At 35.6% G+C, this 19,189-nt stretch overlaps 1 protein-coding gene across 3 annotated transcripts in view; it reads right to left on the reverse strand.

Moving 5' to 3' along the window:
* The window catches only part of DYNC2H1 (dynein cytoplasmic 2 heavy chain 1), a 362,922-nt gene that overhangs the window by 34,394 nt on the left and 309,339 nt on the right, over positions 1–19,189 (reverse strand). For all 3 annotated transcript variants that reach the window (XM_081541773.1, XM_081541771.1, XM_081541772.1), the window contains one exon: positions 18,578–18,667. In XM_081541773.1, coding sequence (XP_081397899.1) covers positions 18,578–18,667 — 90 coding nt within the window. The remainder of the gene's footprint in view (positions 1–18,577; positions 18,668–19,189) is intronic.

The following is a 19,189-nucleotide window of genomic DNA, read 5'->3' on the forward strand; positions in this document are numbered from 1 at the left end:
CGGGTGATTAGATGCGTCAACACAGACTCACCCTTGGTAAAAATGTGCAGTTCTTCAGAGTTGATAATGAGGGAGCCTATGCATGTGTTGGTGCAGGGAGTATATGGGAAGTCACTGTACCTTCATCTCAGTTTTGTTGTAAGCCTAAGATTGGTCTAAGAAATAGTCTTTTTTAAAAAAATGACATTTATATTCATTTAAAAGAACAGAAATAAAGACAATTAAGCAGCATAATCTTTAATGAGCTTTGGACTGAGCTTTCAACAAACTCACAGACATTACTGGCAGTTATTTTTCAGTAAATGTCTCTTCTTTATTCTACTCCAGATTACAGGCCATGCTCTTTTTAAAGGACTATGCTTGAGACTAAGCATAAGACCTGTGCCTCTCCTATGATTATGAGACTACATACCTATAATTCTTCAAATGCTATGTAACAGAGTTAATTATGGATGTAAGCAAATAAGTAATAGAATTGAACAACTTAGTGGGGTTGGACAATTTCTTAAATACTATAAACACACACACGCACATAAGATTCATAGACAGAAAAACTTCTAAGCTAAGATGAACCACAGAGATCATCGACTATTGTTTCCTTACTATAATATACAGAAAATGATTTTTCCCAGGTGATACAGGACAATGTAAAAATACTGCAAGATTTTATTTTAAAAAGGCTAGTGATGAAGCAGAATGCATAAACAGAAAGCGCATTCCTTCACTCATTCAGAAACACTTGCTGAAGGCAAGGAGCTTATCATCTAGTTAGGGGAGACCAAACATGCATAAATCACTGTGCTAAAAGAGATAAGTGGAAAAATCATACTAGACGTGAATAATGTATCATGAATGATCTACTCCTATATGGACCAAAATATATAGAATTTTGAAGGAAAAGGCTGTTCTGCTAAGAATTTAACATCTAGTTAACTTACTGTTCATTTGTAAATATAAATGAGTATCATTCTTTACGTCAGAGTTCAGAAAATAAATAAACCATAACTCTGCATCTTTTTTTCTTGTAAACACTATTCAAAAATGTTTTCCAACTGTCTTATATAGTACTCAAAACTAAGATTTTTAAAGATGTAGGAGTAAGTTAAATCATTTAAATATAGAAACAAATCTAAATGGTGGTATCACAGACCACTGGGGAATGGAAAAGTTCAATAAATGGTGCTGGTGGAAAATGATTAACTTTTTGGAGGAAAAAAGTTTAAACTTTAATTCTTATCCAGCCTAAATTTATGTTAATTGCATTTAGAGTTGAACTAATATTGAAAAAGAGAAAGTCAATTCAAGACAAAGAAAAATAAGATAATGTCTGATTAGAAAAATATGTTAGATTATAAAAAATTTTGTATATAAAAAATCATAAATAAAGGTAAAAGCCACTGAAATTAAATTTGGAAAAATATTTTCCACAAATATGGAAATGAATTAGCAACATTAAAATAACTACAGATTGTGTACATGCTTATTGAAACATAAAAGACAGTATCATCCTTAATAATTATGTTAATTAAAAAAAATAAGATATACTTTTAGCAAAAATAAACAAATGGGACCTAATTAAAATTAAAAGCTTTTGCACAATAAAGGAAACTATAAGCAAGGTGAAAAGACAGCCTTCAGAATGGGAGAAAATAATAGCAAACGAAGCAACAGACAAACAATTAATCTCAAAAATATACAAGCAACTCCTGCAGCTGAATTCCAGAAAAATAAACGACCCATTCAAAAAATGACCCAAAGAACTAAACAGACATTTCTCCAAAGAAGACAAACAGATGGCTAACAAACACATGAAAAGATGCTCAACATCACTCATTATTAGAGAAATGCAAATCAAAACCACAATGAGGTACCATTTCACACCAGCCAGAATGGCTGCTATCCAAAAGTCTAGAAGCAATAAATGCTGGAGAGGGTGTGGAGAAAAGGGAACCCTCTTACACTGTTGGTGGGAATGCAAACTAGTACAGCCACTATGGAGAACAGTATGGAGATTCCTTAAAAAACTGGGAATAGAACTGCCATATGACCTAGCAATCCCACTGCTGGGCATACACACTGAGGAAACCAGAATTGAAAGAGACGCGTGTACCCCAATGTTCATCGCAGCACTGTTTACAATAGCCAGGACATGGAAGCGACCTAGATGTCCATCAGCAGACGAATGGATAAGGAAGCTGTGGTACATATACACAATGGAATATTACTCAGCCATTAAAAAGAATACATTTGAATCGGTTCTATTGAGATGGATGAAACTGGAGCCCATTATACAGAGTGAAGTAAGCCAGAAAGAAAAACACCAATACAGTATACTAACGCATATATATGGAATTTGAAAGATGGTAACGATAACCCTATATGCGAGACAGAATAAGAGACACAGATGCATAGAACAGTCTTATGGACTCTGAGGGAGAAGGTGAGGGTGGGACATTCTGAGCAAATAGCATTGAAACATGTATATTATCATATGTGAAAGAGAACAGCATTCCAGGTTCAATGCATGAGACAAATGCTCAGGGCTGGGGCAATGGGATGACCCAGAGGGATGGGATGGGGAGGGAAGTGGGAGGGGGGTTCAGGATGGGGAACACATGTAAACCCATGGCTGATTCATGTCAATGTATGGCAAAAACCACTACAGTATTGTAAAGTAATTAGCCCCCAACTAAAATAAATAAATTTATTAAAAAAAAAAAAGATATGCTTTTAGCCCTTCAGAATGGCAGAATGAGAAATGATAAAGCTCAAGTGTTGGCAAGTACACTACACGGACACTATTTTTGTAGAGTATACACTGGTGCAATATTTTTATAAGTAATTTGATTACTGTGCCAAAGCTTTAAAAATATTCAAGCCATATTACACAGTAATTCCTTTTCTTGGGACGTAATTAAGAAAATAATGAAGAGATTATTAAGGCTTGCTCATTTAAGATTATTTACAATATTAAGAAATTCATTGTTGTTGTTCAGTCACTCAGTTGTGTCCGACTCTTTGCAACACCATGGACTGCAGCACACCAGGCTTCTCTGTCCTTCACCATATCCTGGAGCATGCTCAAACTCATGTCCATTGAGTTGGTGATACTATCTAATCATCTCATCCTCTGTCGTCCCCTTCTCCTCCTGCCTTCAATCTTTCCCAGCAATCTTTTCTAATGAGACAGCTCTTTGTATCAGGTGGCCAAAGCATTGGAACTTCAGCATCAATCCTTCGAATGGATATTCAGGGTTGATTTCCTTTAGGATTGACTGTTCTGATCTCCTTGCAGTCCAAGGGACTCTCAAGAGTCTTCTCCAACACCACAGTTCAAAAGGATCAATTAGTTGGGGCTCACTTTTTTTATAGTCCAACTCTCACATCCATACATGACTACGAGAAAAACCATAGATTTGACTAGATGGACCTTTGTCAGCAAAGTAATGACTTTGCAGTGATTTTGGAGCCCAAGAAAATAAAGTCTGTCACTGTTTCCATTGTTTCCCCATCTATTTGCCATGAAGTGACAGAACCAGATGCCATGATCTTTGTTTTTTGAATGTTGAGTTTCAACCCAGCTTTTCACTCTCCTCTTTCACCTTCATCAAGAGGCTCTTTAGTTCTTCTTCGCTTTCTGCCATAAGGGTGGTGTCATCTTCATATCTGAGGTTATTGATATTTCTCCCAGCAATCTTGATTTCAGCTTATGCTTCATCCAGCCCAGAATTTCTCATGATGTACTCTGCATATAAGTTAAATAACAGGGTGACAATGTACAGCCTTGAGATACTCCTTTCCTGGTTTGGAACCAGTCTGTTGTTCCATGTCCAGTCCTAACAGTTGCTTGTTTACCTGCATACAGATTTCTCAGGAGACAGGTAACGTGGTCTGGTATTCCCATATATTGAAGAATTTTCTACAGTTTGCTGTGATCCACATAGTCAAAGGCATTAACATAGTTAATGAAGCAGAAGTAAAACTTGATCTCTGGTGCCTCTACCTCTTCTAAACCCATCTTAAACATCCGGAACTTTTCAGTTCACATACTGTTGAAGCCTAGTTTGGAGAATTTTGAGCATTACTTTGATGGCATGCAAAATGAGTGCAATTGTGTGGTAGTCTGAGCATTCTTTGACAATGCCCTTCTTTGGGAATGGAATGAAACCTGACCTTTTCCAGTCCTATGGCCACTGCTGCGTTTTCCAAATTTGCTGGCATATTGAGTGTAGCACATTAACAGCATCATCTTTTAGGATTTGAAATAGCTCAGCTGGAATTCCATCACCTCCACTAGCTTTGCTCATAGTGATGCTTCCTAAGGCCCACTTGACTTCACACTTCAAGATATATGACTCTAGGTGAATAATCACATCACTGTGGTTATCTGGGTCATTAAGATCTCTTTTTGTACAGTTCTTCTGTGTATTCTTGCCACCTCTTCTTAATACCTTCTGCTTTGTTAGGGCCATACTGTTTCTGTCCTTTATTGTGCACCTCTTTACATGATATGTTTCCTTGGTATCTCTAATTTTCTTGAAGAGATCTCTAGTCTTTCCCATTCAATGTTTTCCTCTATTTTTTTCCTTTAATAAAAATAGAAATTACATATAATGTAAATATGCTGTGCTTATTCTCTCAGTCATGTCCGACTCTTTGCAACCCATGGCCTGCAGCCCGCTAGGCTCCTCTGTCCATGGGGATTCTCCTGGCAAAAATACTGGAGTGGGTTGACATGCCCTCCTCCAGGGGATCTTCCCACCCAGGTCTCCTGCATTGCAGGTAGATTCTTTACCGACTGGGCCACCAGGGAAGCCCCTACAATAATGTACATAAAATAATATAAATTAGCTAATTAAATTATGGTACATGAGTACAATAAAATATTATATAACTATAAAAACTAGTATTTGAAAAATAGTTGATGACACTGGAAAGTGTTCACTACTTAATATATTTATCAGAATGTTTACATAGTATTAGCCTAATTATGTGAAAATATTTGAACACATAAAAAAATATTGATGAAAGTCATTATCAACTTACATCATTTCAACTGGGTCTGGCCTAAACTCTACTAATGACTGTCTTCATTCACATTTTATAGCAATTATTTAGTATAAGATGAAATACATTAATAAACTGATGACATTTTTATTTTGTTTTAATGAACTGTGTTCCTTCAAAAAATGGTTTAAGACAAATAACAAATAATTCAGGCAATCGTTTTTCTCAATGTGACATCTTTTATGCTCATTCGTCTTTTCTCAAAATTACTTAGTATAAATTACAGATTTGAGGATTTGAGAACAAATTCATCTAGAATTAAAATCTAATATATCCGGAATTAAATTAAGTACATCCAGTCATTAACTGGAGCAAACAACACATTAAAAGTGATTAGCAGGTTGACAACTCTGTACGTAAGAAGTTTCTCTGTTTATCGGACAAAAAGATAATAATAAACTGCAGCTCATCAACAGGTAGATTATCAGGAATTATACTGGAATTAAAACTTCAGAATTAGTATTAAAGACAAATAAGATATTTCTTCCTAGGAAAGACTTGCTATACCAACTTCAAAAAATAGTGGGTGTACTACTAGATATTTGCCATTCTTGAGTCTAAATTTTTCTTAAATTCAAACCTAGGTTTACATCATCATTTATCAAATCTTGTACATTAGGTTTACTAGTAATATAAGCATGGGAGAAAAGATAAATTAAGCAAGCTCCCCAAGTTTCAATTTCAAGTCATTACTTTAAGTAGATGTGTGAGACTGAGATGTAAAACCTGTAGTTCAAGAGAACAAGACTGATTTGGACAAGTTTTCTGGAGATCTAATAATTTTGACTACATGATCCTTAAAAAGATAATTTCTTGCCTCTTGTACTCCACTAATAAAGTTACCTTGCCTATCAACTTTAGAGAACTGTTTTTCTAAAAGTGTATTAAATGTGCTGCAGTTAGATTCCATCCATTTATATTCTGCTAGCCATTTACATTGAATTTTAACTCTTCATAGTATCTCAGAATTTTGATGTGCTGTGTTTTGATTTTTACTCAGCTAAATTAATTCCTAATTTTCTTTTTGATATCCTCTTATCCCATCAGTTCAGTTGAGTTGCTCAGTCATGTCCGATCTTCTGTGACCCCATGGACTGCAGCACACCAGGCCTCCCTGTCCATCACCAAATCCCAGAGCTTCCTCAAACTCATGCCCATCACGTTGGTGATGCCTCCAACCATCTCATCCTCTGTCATTCCCTTATCCTCCTACCCTCAATTTTTCCAGCATTAGGGTCTTGTCAAATGAGTAGGTTCTTTGCATCAGGTGGCCAAAGTATTGGAGTTTCAGCTTCAACATCAGTCCGTCCAATGAATATTCAGGACTGATCTCCTTTAGGATGGACTGGTTGGATCTCCTTGCAGCCCAAGGGACTCTCAAGAGTCTTCTCAAACACCACAGTTCAAAAGCATCAATTCTTCGGCGCTCAGCTTTCTTTATAGTCCAACTCTCACATCCATACATGACCACTGGAAAAACCATAGCCTTGACTAGACGGACCTTTGTTGGCAAAGTAATGTCTCTGCTTTTTAATGTGCTCTCTAGGTTGGTCATAGCTTTTCTTCCAAGGAGTAAGTGTCTTTTAATTTCATGGCTGCAATCACTATCTGCAGTAATTTTGGAGCCCAAGAAAATAAAGTCTGTCCCTGTTTCCACTGTTTCCCGATCAAGTTGCAATGAAGTGAAGGGACCAGATGCCATGATCTTAGTTTTCTGAATGTTGCGTTTTAAGCCAACTGTTTCACTCTCCTCTTTCACTTTCATCAAGAGGCTCTTTAGTTCTTCCTTGCTTTTTGCCATAAAGGTCGTGTCATCTGGGTATGTGAGGTTATCGATATTCCTCCCGTCAATCTTGATTCCAGCTTGGGCTTCATCCAGCCCAGTGTTTCTCATGCTGTACTCTGCATATAAGTTAAATAACCAGGGTGACAATGTACAGCCTTGACATACTCCCTTCCCAATTTAGAAGCAGTCTGTTATTCCATGTCCAGTTCTAACTGTTGCTTCTTGACCTGCATACAGATTTCTCAGGAGGCAAGTCAGGTGGTCTGGTATTCCCATCTCTTTCAGAATTTTCCACAGTTTGTTGTGATCCACACAATCAAAGACTTTGGCATAGTCAATAAAGCAAAACTAGATGTTTTTCTAGAACTCTTGCTTTTTCTATGATCCAGCGGATGTTGGCAATTTGATCTCTGGTTCCTCTGCCTTTTCTAAATCCAGCTTGAACATCTGGAAGTTCACGGTTCACGTATTGCTGAAGCTTGGCTTGGAGAATTTTGAGCGTTACTTTGCTACTGTGTGAGATGAGTGCAACTGTGCTATAGTTTGAACATTCATTGGCATTGCCTTTCTTTGGGATTGGAATGAAAACTGACCTTTTCCAGTCCTGTGGCCACTGCTGAGTTTTCCAAATGTGCTGACATACTGGGTGCAGCACTTTCACAGCATCATCTTTTAGGATTTGAAATAGCTCAACTGGAATTCCATCACCTCCACTAGCTTTGTTTGTAGTGATGCTTTCTAAGATCCACTTGACTTCACATTCCAGGATGTCTGGCTCTAGGTGAGTGGTCACACCATCGTGATTTTCTGGGTCGTGAAGATCTTTTTTGTACAGTTCTTCTGTGTATTCTTGCCACCTCTTCTTAATATCTTCTGCTTCTGTTAGGTCCATACCATTTATGTCCTTTATTGTGCCCATCTTTGCATGAAATATTTCCTTGGTATCTCTAATTTTCTTGAAGAGATCTCTAGTCTTTCCCATTTTATTGTTTTCCTCTATTTCTTTGCATTTAATCTTTTCTACATTAAAAAAAATCCATATATATTTATTTATATTTATATTTTGGGGAGTTGAGAAATAATAGAATAGAAATGAATCTAGGCTTTAGGCTTTATTTTAATTGAGAATGTTTTCCTCCCAAATAGGTCATTGATTTATCTGTAAATTTGTCTTAATTGAATGATTTATTTTAGTAACTCATGTTTTAAAATTTTAAATAATTCCTCATAATTAACTTTATATGGGTAGTAGTCCAAAATCTTAAATTTAACCATTAACATAATTGGTTCTGAACATATTTTTGTCAGATATTCTGTTTGTGTCTTTTTTAGTAATAACTTGTAAAGTCTGTGTTTTTTTAATCTAAAAAAAGATGAGTGGATATACATAGTATATATATAAGGATTCACCTTGCTGTATACCTAAAACTAATCCAACATTATAAATCAACTATACTCCAATAAAAATTTAAAAAGAAGAATACAGTCTTTTCTAATTTTGAAATCAACATTTTATCAATTGGTAGGATGGACATAGGGACATTTTTGCTACTCATTGTAGGGTAGGAATAGTAGTCAAATGCATTAACATATTAATTAATGCAAGCACACTAGCTTTGGAGATTTTAATTTCTCCTATTCTAGACCTGCTGACAGTTATAAATGCTTGGATGGATAACACAGTGTTATAGGACATGAAACACAGCCTTTCTACACAGTAATCTTGTAGTTGCGAAGTCACGTCCGACTCGTTGCAACCCCATAAATTGTAGCCTACCAGGCTCCTCTGTCCATGGAATTTCCCAGGCAAGAATACTAGGGTGGTCCCAGTAGAGGAGTCCCTTCTCCACTACACAGTAATACATTAAATAAATTATTTTTCCTAGACTTTATAAATCATGCAAAATTAATTACTGAGTAAATGAGAGTTCTGAAAGTTGCTGTGGTACCATCTCTGTGTACCAGCTGAAACAGCAAACTGATTTAGAAATTGTCAGTAAAGCTATCTATCTCTTAAGGCACAATAGCACCGCCAGGAAATATTACAGAGAAACAAATCATCTGAGTTTATTATCTGACTCCAACACTATGTGACCTTGGGCAAGACCCTTAACCTCACCATGCCTCCATTTTCTGATTGTAAAATGGAGATATTAACCAATTTCAGGACTGTGGTAAGCGTAAAATTGGCTACTACATGGAAAGCATATAACAAATTTGCACACGACTTTGTTGTTTTTGTTATTTGTTCCAAATATCAGTCTTTTATTATACTTATCAAACATACTTTATGATAATGTTTCTTTCTCCAAATGGAGTATAAATTGATTTACAAAGTGGCAGATAAGTAGAGAAGACTATTAATAAAATATGTTTTAACAAAAACATTATTTCTTTGCATTGATTGCTGAGGAAGGCTTTCTTATCTCTCCTTGCTAGTCTTTGGAACTCTGCATTCAAATGGGTATATCTTTCCTTTTCTCCTTTGCTTTTTGCTTCTGTTCTTTTCCCAGCTATTTGAAAGGCCTCCTCAGACAGCCATTTTGCTTTTTTGCATTTCTTCCTCTACCCTTAATATACCCATCTTTTTAGAATACTGGGAAGTCTAGTTAAACCTATAGTATTTTTTAATTTGAAAAAAAAAAACCATAAATCTAGTTTCTAGGCTTAATATTTGAGAAAAGGAAGGGTTCTTTTTCCATAAAATCGCATGGTTTTCTTTCACACTCTTGTGGAGAAAATTTTGGAAACTATAGTTTGATTATCTAACATTTTTTCAATAATTTATGGCTTCCTTTGACTCTTCCAAAGACAGGGCTGAGTCAACTCATATAGGATTCAGGCAGAACCTGAACTACTGTGAAAAACAAGGTTATCCTTTACATAGTACTTATTTTTGAGTGTGGCAAGTCAGGAATTTATATAGTGTACCCAATTTATAGGCCTCCTCTTAATAATGTTATAATTTATGATTATTCTAAGTTCTTATTAAGACCAATCCTTCACATATACACTGCAACCGATTTCCTCTTGTCTTTCCAAGAATTGTACTTCTTAAATTATTTCCTTCCTTCTTGCACCATTATTTTTCCTCTTCTATGGGATACAGATATGGTGAAACAGGTCGCATTAGTAACCAAACCAAAAAACACTCCCTTGGTCTTTCTCCTCATCAGGTACTATCCTCTTTATCTGTACCACTTCATAACAAAGCTCTCTTACAAACCTGTCTAATCTCCTCTGTAGCATTTGAGATACCTGATGACTTGGGCCTTTCTGAAACGCTTGTTTTCTTGTCTTCTCTGTCAGGGCAAGCGCCTCTTTTTTCCCTGTCTACCTGACTGTCACTTCTTGGCGTCCATGATTGACCCCTCTTCCTTTCCGGACTTCCCAATACTGGAGTGTTCTAAGGACCATTCATTCTACAGTTTTAAACTATAGAAAGATCAGCTTTCTAGGCTCATGACTCCCCCTCCTACCTGTTTCCTGTAACTTCCTTTTCTGACATTTCCGCCAGGATGTTTAAAAGGTATCTAAACATGTTCAGATCAGAACTCTTCACATGCAAGACCACCTTCCTCTTCCCTAAGGTATCTGCTCTATCACCAGAATCCTTCAGTTCAGTGAAAAATTCAATTGACTGTTCAGGCCAAAACCTTGAAATCCCTTTTGCATCTTTCTCCCATGTCCCACAGCCAAATTCACACATCTGATATAAAAATCTTAGTACGTCTTCATTTCCACAGCCACCATCTTGATCCATAACACCAACATAATGTCACTTGGATTACTGCAATAACTTCTTAACTAGCTAGCCTGTTTCCTGATTACAGTTGATTTTGCCTCAGATATGTTCATGGTTTGCTTTCTTAACTTCATTCAAGTCTCTATTTAAACTCACCTCCTAAGAAAGGCCTTACCTGACCACTCGTGCTGAAGTCTCACCCTCTTCAACCTACTTCCTTTCTAACATCTTTAATCTTTATCAATTTACTCTACAACATCTTGGTACTTATTAGAAATAAAGTTCAGTTCAGCTTCAATATTTACCCAAGATCTACTATTTGCCTTCATCTTTTGGTAGGCTCAATTTTGGTAGGCTTACTTTAAAACAGTCTTGACATTTTCAGAAATGAATAATATAAAATGTGTATAAGTACAGATGTTACTACCCTATCTAATAAGTATAACAACATTACAAATGCCAAAAAGGTATGATATTTAGATAAATATTAGATTATATACTATCACATATAAATGGGCATTTTATATCCCACTTTGAGTGAAAATAATTCTTTATGTGCTCGTATGTTGAAATTCTTAGTCTAAACTGAAAATATGTATTTGTTATTGTTAAGAGTAATGTTTTAAAAATAATCATGAAAACTAAATTTACAATAAAAATTTAAGAACTCTATAGCTTAATAAACAGAGAAATTAAAAATTGCAAATATTAAGAGAGAATACATTAATAATAGCTAAAAAGTTTAAGGAGAAATGTTGAAAGCTCAAAACACAATAATAAAAATTAAACTAATATAAAGTATATCATACATATTTGACTACCTTAAAATCTAAATCTTTGTAAAATTGTTTGACATATTTGCATTCATACACTAAATAAAATTATTTTTAAGGACAAAATTTAATTGTAGGTTATTTAGTACTGTTTAAACATGAGTCCTTCAAAGGGAAGTCCTACTTGGGAATACTTTCTATCTTGTGAGAATGGAATATTATCTTTGCCATCTTGAATTTTCTCAAGGAAACAAATGCCCTATTATCATTTACAAAAAAATTCAATATAAATCATCTTTAATCAGACATAAATTTTTTTAAATATAGAAAATAAATTATATACATCAAATATTTTTCACTTATACAGTTTCAAAACAATAGACATTAAAAGGAATATTTATTTAGGAACAATTTTTCTTTGAGGTTTTGAATTTGTGAAGGTTAAAAAAAGCTTGACAAAATCATTAACAGATTAACAATCATTTTTAGGACATGAAGGACAAGGGGTTTTGAGATTTCTTTAAGCTGTGGATCTTACTTTCAAGGTTCTTCCTAAAAAACATATTACTGAAATATATTTTCCTAAACTATTTTTACTATTCACAAACAAGCTAATATTATTAGAAGTATCATTAAGTATACTACTTTAATATTATATGCAATGGACAAGTTGGTGCATACATACACAAACATATGAAAGTTCTTTTAAAGCATGACATTATGTAAATTAGCAATGAAACCAATCACTGCTTTTCTTGCTTGTGAAACGTTTTCCAGTTGCAGACAGCTAACAGCAAAGTGAACCTGATAGAAGATATATTACCGAATGGAAGATCAACATGCAATTATCATTGACAATGGAATATACATGTGGTGAAGACTATGAATGATTTAGGAAACAAAAGTGTATGTTTTGTTTGCAATTTTCCACTAGGTTTTCAGAAATAATACCAGTATTTGATAGGACAGACATTAACTACAGTAGAAAAATTGTCAACTACTTTCACTGTTCTTTTAACCAAAGATAAAACTCTATGACATAAAAAACATTTTGCAATTGTCTTGCTATATGTTACTAAACTATGTTCAAATAAGATGCAATAGAAGCCTTTAAATGGTCAAAATGGCTTCATGAACCAAGGAAAGCCTTGAAACACTGCTTTGAAAATAAGGGTAACAGAGCAGATATTACTATCACTGGTTACTTGCAGAGAAAGTAATCTGTTTGCTAGAACCTGCCAATTCTTCAAAAAACCAAACCTGTCTTCAGAGTTTAAATTCTCTGCATGTTTTCAGCTGTAAAGATCCTCCTACTATGATGCTCCAGGAAGCTGCTGAAATTGGTATGCATGTAATAAAAGCTGCTATGCTAAGTCGCTTCAGTCGTGTCCGACTCTGTGCGACCCCATAGACGGCAGCTCACCAGGCTCCGCTGTCCCTAGGATTCTCCAGGCAGATAAAAATTCAGGGAAGATTCTGTTACCTTGAAAGCCAATTATGCTGCTATATTGTCACATGGTTTATAGGACTGTTTCTATAAAACCACAGAACCACAGATCATCATAGACTACTGTTTAGTATTCCAAGTGTGCAAGACAGTTGACTATAGGGCCAATTTATCAGATGACAGCATTGAGAAATAACTGTCCTCTACAAAATTTGACTCCTAAAATTCTATAATTCTACTGCTACAGTAACAGCTATATTTTAGTGGATAAAATTTCAGATATACTATATCCTAAGTTCATTCTATAATGGTGACAATCCAGTTTAAAGTTTGGCTGTATATTAATCTTACATCTCAGAATTTTGGCAAAGATATATTTTTCTATGCTATTAAAATTTAATGTAATTATTTATTATATATCTCCTTCACTATGCAGAGATTCTTGTTGGCCAAATAAATGGCACATAATAAAACTCAGTAAATGTTCACTGAATGATGAACACATTAATGAATATGAATAAAAAACATCCATAACGTAGCTCTTTTAAGTGAGTAGAGTACATAAAAGTAAAGATGCTGGAGATTTTTGATCACATACAGACTACGTGTTCAATTTTGTTCACATTAAGTCTTACTGAATACCTAGTATGTGTAAAACACTACGGAAATGGCTGTGAAAGTTACTGAGTTAGGGGAAAAAAAGTTTCCCTTTTCAGGAATGAGATGGATTCAGAAATGAGAGGATGAGATGGTTGGATGTCATCACCGACTCAATGGACATGAGTTTGAGTAAACTTCGGGAGCTGGTGATGGACAGGGAGGCCTGTCATGCTGCAGTCCATGGGGTCACAAAGAGTCGGACACGACTGAGCGACTGAACTGAACTTTTCAGGAATACAAAGCAGTGCATAACCTTACAAAACAGATTAAGACATCTCAGAACATGAATAAAAAGTAAACATGTAATTCCAATAAGATTACTTTTAAAGTTCAGGATCTTAGGAGAAAATGAAACAGGTCTTCAAACGTTAGATGGCGGAGGAGAATATAAAGTTAAACTACAATGTCTACTGGGTAGGTTCAGACAGCTAACATCTCAGAAATAGATCATGGGTACCACAAAAATACATCTCTGCAGGCTGAATCATGATGACTGGGAAATGTGAAAGAGATTTATGTCACTCTGATTGAGAATAACCCAAATATTGGCTGAATCAGTCATTTATTCAGCAGATATTTACTGAAAAAACCTACTTGTGTAAGCCACTATTTTACACGCTTGGACAGAGCAGTGAACAGACAAACACCTCTGTGCATATCAAGTTTCCATTTTCATGGAGGGATACAAATAAACAAATAAATAAGCAAGTAAATATACAGAATATTACATGAATATTTATGCTATGAAAAAAATCTGAAAGGGAAACAGGATGAAAAGTATCAAGGAAGGGGAAGGTTATGATCTGAAATAGCACATCAGGGAAGGCCTTACTGAGAAGGTGGTATCTGAGCAGAGACCTGAAGGAGATAAAGAAACTTCCTTCCTCACACACACACACACACACACACACACACACACAAAGAAACTTCCTTCCTCATACACACACACACACACACACACACACACAAGAAAGAAAGAAAAAGGAACTTCCTTGTAGATATCTGAGAGAGAGCATTCCAGATAGAAGAAACAGCAAGAATAAAACTCCTTTGGGGGAGTGTGCCATGTGGTTCACTGAAGAGCTATGAGACTAGTATGGCTGGAACAAAATAAATCAGGGGCAAAAATCAGAGAGGTAGTAGGCCAGATCTTGTCGGTTGCTTTCAGGATTTTGTTTCTCTGAATGAGATGAGAAATCATGGGACAATATCCAAGAGAGGAGTGATATAATCTGATACATTAGTCAGGATATTAGACTGTTGGGTTGAGAACTGACCGGACAGGAAACTAGGGTGGAAGCAGGGCTATGCAGGAGGCAGCTGCACTAATAATGACATCAACCACAGCAGTAGCAGCGAAAGTGGTGAGCAGTGTCTCTGAATATGTTTTGAATATGTAGCCAACGTAATTTTTCTGACTGCATGGATGCAGTGTATGAAAAGAGTCCTCGATGATTCTAAGACTTTGGGCCTATGCCACTAGAAGGGTGGAGGTGTCATTTACTTTTAAGGAATGACTGCAGATAGCACAAGCTTTGCAGTAAAGGGCAGGAGTTCAGTTTTGAATATGTTCAGCTTGAGATGTTTATTAAACATCCAAGTGAAAATCTGAGAATAACCGAAGTTTAGATGGGATTCAAAGTCATGAGATCACTTTGGGTGGAATACAGATGGAAAAGGTCATGGGGCTGTGCTCTTGGGAATCCAGTTAGAGATGAGGAAAAGGAAAGCCGGAGAAGCAGCCGGGTAAGGAGAAAAGAGGGGTGTGTGGTGACCCCGAACCTAAATTATAAAAAGGTTTCAAGGGATACAGAGTGACGATCTTTCAAAATGGTTGCTGACAGGTGTGATCAACAACTCTGGATGGTATTATAGAAAGGGAACTTCAGTGTAACTTCTGCCATTTATCATATACACTTTGTAAATTAGTCTAGAATATGGGGCTTTACTTTTCCCATCTTTAAAAATGGAAATAAAAGTATCTACCTCATATGTTAAATAGTCCTCATTCCACTTAAAGCACATGTACGCCTGACAACCAAAATGTGCTCACTTCATATAAATCTTCATTTCTCTTTCTATCCTTCACTGGATCATTTAAAAAGTTTGAATGTATGAAGTGGCACACAAAAAGGAAAGGAAGTGATCTGAAGCTCAAATATAGTTAACTCGTACATTTTACTGCTAGGGAAATGAGATGAATCCCAAAAGAGTGGAAAGATCCACATTTCTAGATTTAGAAATTCTAGTCAGACGCATTAGTGATAATTAGGGTTAAAGGGGAAGAAATAAGAGCTAGAGGCTCACAGATTTGTTTCAATGGAGAATTAGTTTTCTTGAAGTGGGTGACAGAAATAAAACGTATGTGAAAAGTTAACGTAATCCATGTTGTCAAGGTAACAACAAGCATTTTTACAGACATGCAAGAAACTCTGTATCTCTATATTTGTTTAGTAATATTCATGTATCGGCTGTGCTGGGACTTCCGTGTTTTCTCTAGCAACTCTTCCTGTACCAGGGATCAAGCTCGAGTCCCCTGCATTGGCAAGCGGATCCTTAGCCACAGGACCACAAGGGAAGTCTCGTGTACCTGTATATTTGAATGAAAGATGGGAAGTAGCATCTAAAAAGATTCTCAGAAAAACACACAAGTAGAAGAGGTGTAGGAGCTGATGCCTGTAATAGGGAAAATTATGCTTCCCAGCATTCCACGGTGGAAGGGGTTGGAAGGAGACAGAATTTTCAATTGCTAAATGAATGAACGTAAGGAATTTGAATTCTGTGAGGCAGAAACTAAATCTATTTACCAACCATTGTATCTCCAGGACTTCACTCAGAGCTTAGCATAAAGCTGCTGCTTACAGTATGTTTGACTCACAATAAATGAATGCCATCTCGACCCTAGTCACTCTCACCTTATTTGCACAAAACCCCTGTAATGAACAGCACTATACGTAACACTCGCAGCAACTTACTCTGTTTCTTATGCTATGCCTGAACTCAAAGGCTCTGGGATTTTAAACTACGGTTGGAACTGGGCTCAACCTGCTTCGTACCTGTTTGGAAGCAGTCCGATCATTACAACTGCACAAAAAACCAAAAGCTGCCCTTTTCACAGATATCTGAAAATAGTACTTTGGATTTTCCCTGCCCTCCCAAATTCTCAGTCCTCTCTTCCCCACCTAAGGAGCCAACTTTGTGAGTTGCTCTGGCTTCTTCTCTGTGAAAAATAAAGGGCACAAATAAAATCAAAGAACCTAGAAGACCCTTGGAAAAGCTAGTGGGAAAGTGGATCCCAACTTCAAAGTTTATCTCGGGAAATGGGTATCTGTACATTTATAACTAAAAAAAGATATTAAGGCAGAAAAACAATAGAAAATATATCCTTAAGTGGTGATACACTTATTATTGTTCCCCTACATAGGAAGATAAGATAAGCTATGGCCAGCTGGAAAATTGTCCTCAGGGTTAAGAGGATATTTCATCATTATAATTAAGGCTATAATTTTAATAATAATTAAGCCTATAATTTTAAGAAAATCACACAGTGAAAAAGTTTTCGGTTCTGATGACCTGTATACAATATACTTAGTATTAATAATCAAGCCAGAAATTTGTAATAAATACTGTAAACTGCTTTAAATGATATTAATTTCAGTATCAATGATACATTTATTGTTACATGCACATAGCGTAATTATTAAGTATACTTATATATACAGTATAATAAGAGCTACCAATCTGCAGCAAATAAAATTTTCTGCCCTCTATAAAAATAATTTAATGCAGATAATGCTGACAAATATATAAAATGATGAAGAATCACAGCCATGCAGTTATAACATACCAAGGACTTCAGAGCATTTCTGTATTTTTGTAACAGCAGTGATGGGCTATTTGTCCTTCCTCTCCTGCCTCCTCTATCGTTCCCTCCATTCTTTTGGCTTTGATTGACAGATTAGTAAGATAAGTAAATCTGAGTCCCTGCCTCGTCCTTCTCTACCTGCTAGTTTTAATTTCATTTTCAGATCCTGTAATTTCTTCTCCAATAATCCTACGACTGAGAGATGGATTACACTAGAAGCCAAGCGAAACATTCCAACGAGCCCTGAGCCCTTCACAGAGTCCCGTTTGCAGACCGGCAGGACAGAGGAAGAAGAGATGAAAATACAGAACAAGGCAAGGCCCCCTAGAGGCAGATGAAAGAGATGAGAGCAGATGAAATCAAGTAGAAACCTCTAGGGATGAGCTTCAACAGCACAAGGTCAACTACTTTTACATTAGAACAAAGATGATGGGCGTGAGTTTAGACAAATTTGTAGTGGGTTAGGGTGGGCATTTTCAAGTGGTCATATTCCATAGCTTGAATTTTCTCTGTAGAGTGAAAAGCAGGGTGTTCTGCTAAAGGAAAAGTTAAAGATGTGGACAGGTATGTTCACTACTGAAAAAAATTGAATGAAGATTACTGTATCTAGGAGAACACTGATCAAGTTTCTCATAATAAGTTGTAATAAGTTGATTGACAAGATTATTTTTGAAGCAATGTAACAAGCAGAGAAGAACACATTAAGAGTGCAAAAACCACACAGGAAAAGGGGTACATTGCATGTACCAACTGACTATCTGCTGTTACTTAAAAAAAAAATCACCCTTTCTTTATCCCTCTATCTCATTCCTTATTCTGCTTAATTTCCCTTCAGTCACCTGACTGGGTCACTCTGAAAACATTTTATCAATTTGGAAAAAAAAAAACACAGCAAAAGCAGCTCCCTATAAGGGGGACACACCCTAAAGCAATTAGTCAGTTATAAATGAGTTTCAGTTGACATCTCTAAGTTTCATCTAAATTAAAATTGTAGGCTTTTTCTCTAAATTCTCAAAAATTATGAAAACCCACACTACACAGAGAGAACACAGTTTTTTTTTTAGGAGCGCTATATAAAATCACAGATGACAGAACAAGAAAGGAATATATCGTGCTTTGTGGACAAAATCATAATACTCTCATTAGTTGCTAGCAGAATAGTTATCATTATGAAAGTTTATAATGTAACTGTCATACAGTCGTATAATACAATTACTAAATAATCTCATCTTACCTGTATTGCAAGGGCACGAGCTACAAGACCTCTAAGGTATTGTAACGGGTCTTCAGGACCTTCCCATTTGCTTTGCCATGTGAGAGGACACTGCAATTTTAAAAGGATAAAAAATAAGTTTACACATATAATATTACATATAAAATACCTTTCAACATTTGTGTGATGGGAAAAATATTTTGGCATAATTCACATTATGTGTTATCATGAATTAATTTCATTAAGATATGTCTGTTTCTTTGATCTTATATCATTACAATTGAATGATATATAGAGTCAGAACAAATTAATCTGTTTTCCTAACAGGAAATATTTTTAAGTAAAAACTCTTGAAAGAATAAACAAATGAACTTAAACGATTATATTGAAAGTAGCAAATCATGCTTTCTTGAAATAATATTTAATGCATACTAAAATCAAACTAAATTTGACAAGTTCATTTTATAAGTGATAAAAGACAAAAAGCAACCAGTCTTGTGTCCCTATAGAATTTCTTTAAATTATAAATAAAGCATTGTAATGGAAATTTTATCTCCCAAACCATACCAAGATATATTATAAAGAAGAGAAAAGAAAATAAATATTATAATTAAAATCTTTCTAAAAAGTTAT

The sequence above is a fragment of the Giraffa tippelskirchi genome, chromosome 11, assembly GCF_054371585.1.
Source record: "Giraffa tippelskirchi isolate mGirTip1 chromosome 11, T2T-mGirTip1v1.2.pri, whole genome shotgun sequence".
NCBI lineage: Eukaryota > Metazoa > Chordata > Mammalia > Artiodactyla > Giraffidae > Giraffa > Giraffa tippelskirchi.